Genomic DNA, 1,219 nt, shown 5'->3' with positions numbered 1-1,219 from the left:
AAAAAAAAAAAAAAAAGAAGGAGAGGGTGGGGTGGCAAGCAGAAGGAGGGGGTAGGGGAAGGGAACAGGGGTTTGTTCTTGTTGTAAATAAAGAAAATATCTAATAAAAAAAAAAGAGTTCAGCTGCAAATGACCTTAGCCACTTCTGGGCTCCACAGTGACATCAATGGTATGTCAGGAGGAAGGTACATGGAGTTAGTGTGGAAGGAATGGTTGTTGCCTGTTACTTCAAATGGCATATCTCTCATGTGAAAAATACATGCTCTAGAAATGAATGCTGAGTGTACTTACCTCCACAAAGATGAAGCAGGGGAAAATTGTGTTGCTTCTAAACTCTGGGCCTTGCTGATTGGGAAACATATTTTCCTGTTGGCATAGAGGAAAGAATAGAAAAGCTGTGAAATCCAGTTTGTACACTGTGACATGCTCTGTGGACGCTCAATAAATTGTCATTCTAAAGCTAACTTTGTCTCATCTTCCACTTGCTTTGTGCTCAGCCTCCAAAAGGCTGCTCCCTTTCTCAACAGGGCCCCCGGCTTGTGAGATCATCCACTATTTCCACATCCATCTATGTACAGTCAGGTAAATGACATTGGACTGCATTTGTTGGTGAGATTGCCAGGAGTCTAGTGAGCACCTTTACCTACCCCTGTGCCTGTTCAAACAAATGGTCACAGCATCAAGTTGTTCTTAGAAGGTGTCTCAAGAGGAAACCTGTCAACACTCATGCCACATGTGCCCCTGTCTCTAAGGAAGTGGAAAAGGGGGACACTCTTCTCAATGCTGAGGTCAATACCAGCTGATAGTCTTAAAGATCTCCCCATCATTGCTGCCATACTGTTTGGAAATTTCAAAGTAAAATGAGGTTGATATGAAAACCACCTAGTGGGGCATACATGGATCAAGACCATGAATTATTTATTCAAAATGATCAATAGATGTTTTGATTACATTCTTCATGATGGATAACACAAGTCAACATGGCCCTGTGAAGGTTCTATGCCACAGTGTAGGGGAATGTCAGGGCCAGGAAGCAGGAGAGAGTGGGTTGGTGAGCAGAGTGAGGGGGAGGGAACAGGGGTTTTGTTTTGGTTTTGGTTTTGGTTTGTTTTTATTTTTATTTTTTTATTTTTTTCTGAGGGGAAGCTGGGAAAGGAGATATCGTATGACATGTAAATAAAGAAAATATCTAATAAAAAAATCATCCTGAGCTCAGAAA

The 1,219-nt window shown here is 41.7% G+C and overlaps 1 protein-coding gene across 3 annotated transcripts in view; it reads right to left on the bottom strand.

The window, feature by feature from the left end:
* Plppr5 (phospholipid phosphatase related 5) overlaps positions 1 to 1,219 on the bottom strand; it is a 274,811-nt gene that overhangs the window by 201,448 nt on the left and 72,144 nt on the right. For 2 of the 3 annotated variants that reach the window (XM_031375292.1, XM_031375294.1), the window contains exon 2: positions 292 to 366. In XM_031375292.1, coding sequence (XP_031231152.1) covers positions 292 to 360 — 69 coding nt within the window. In that variant the 5' untranslated portion in view covers positions 361 to 366. Of the gene's footprint in view, positions 1 to 291; positions 372 to 1,219 lie in introns of those variants that run through there. The other variant, XM_031375293.1, reaches the window with a different exon arrangement.

The sequence above is a fragment of the Mastomys coucha genome, unplaced genomic scaffold (assembly GCF_008632895.1).
Source record: "Mastomys coucha isolate ucsf_1 unplaced genomic scaffold, UCSF_Mcou_1 pScaffold16, whole genome shotgun sequence".
Classification (NCBI taxonomy): Eukaryota; Metazoa; Chordata; class Mammalia; order Rodentia; family Muridae; genus Mastomys; species Mastomys coucha.
This window is presented reverse-complemented; position numbering and strand designations above follow the sequence as displayed.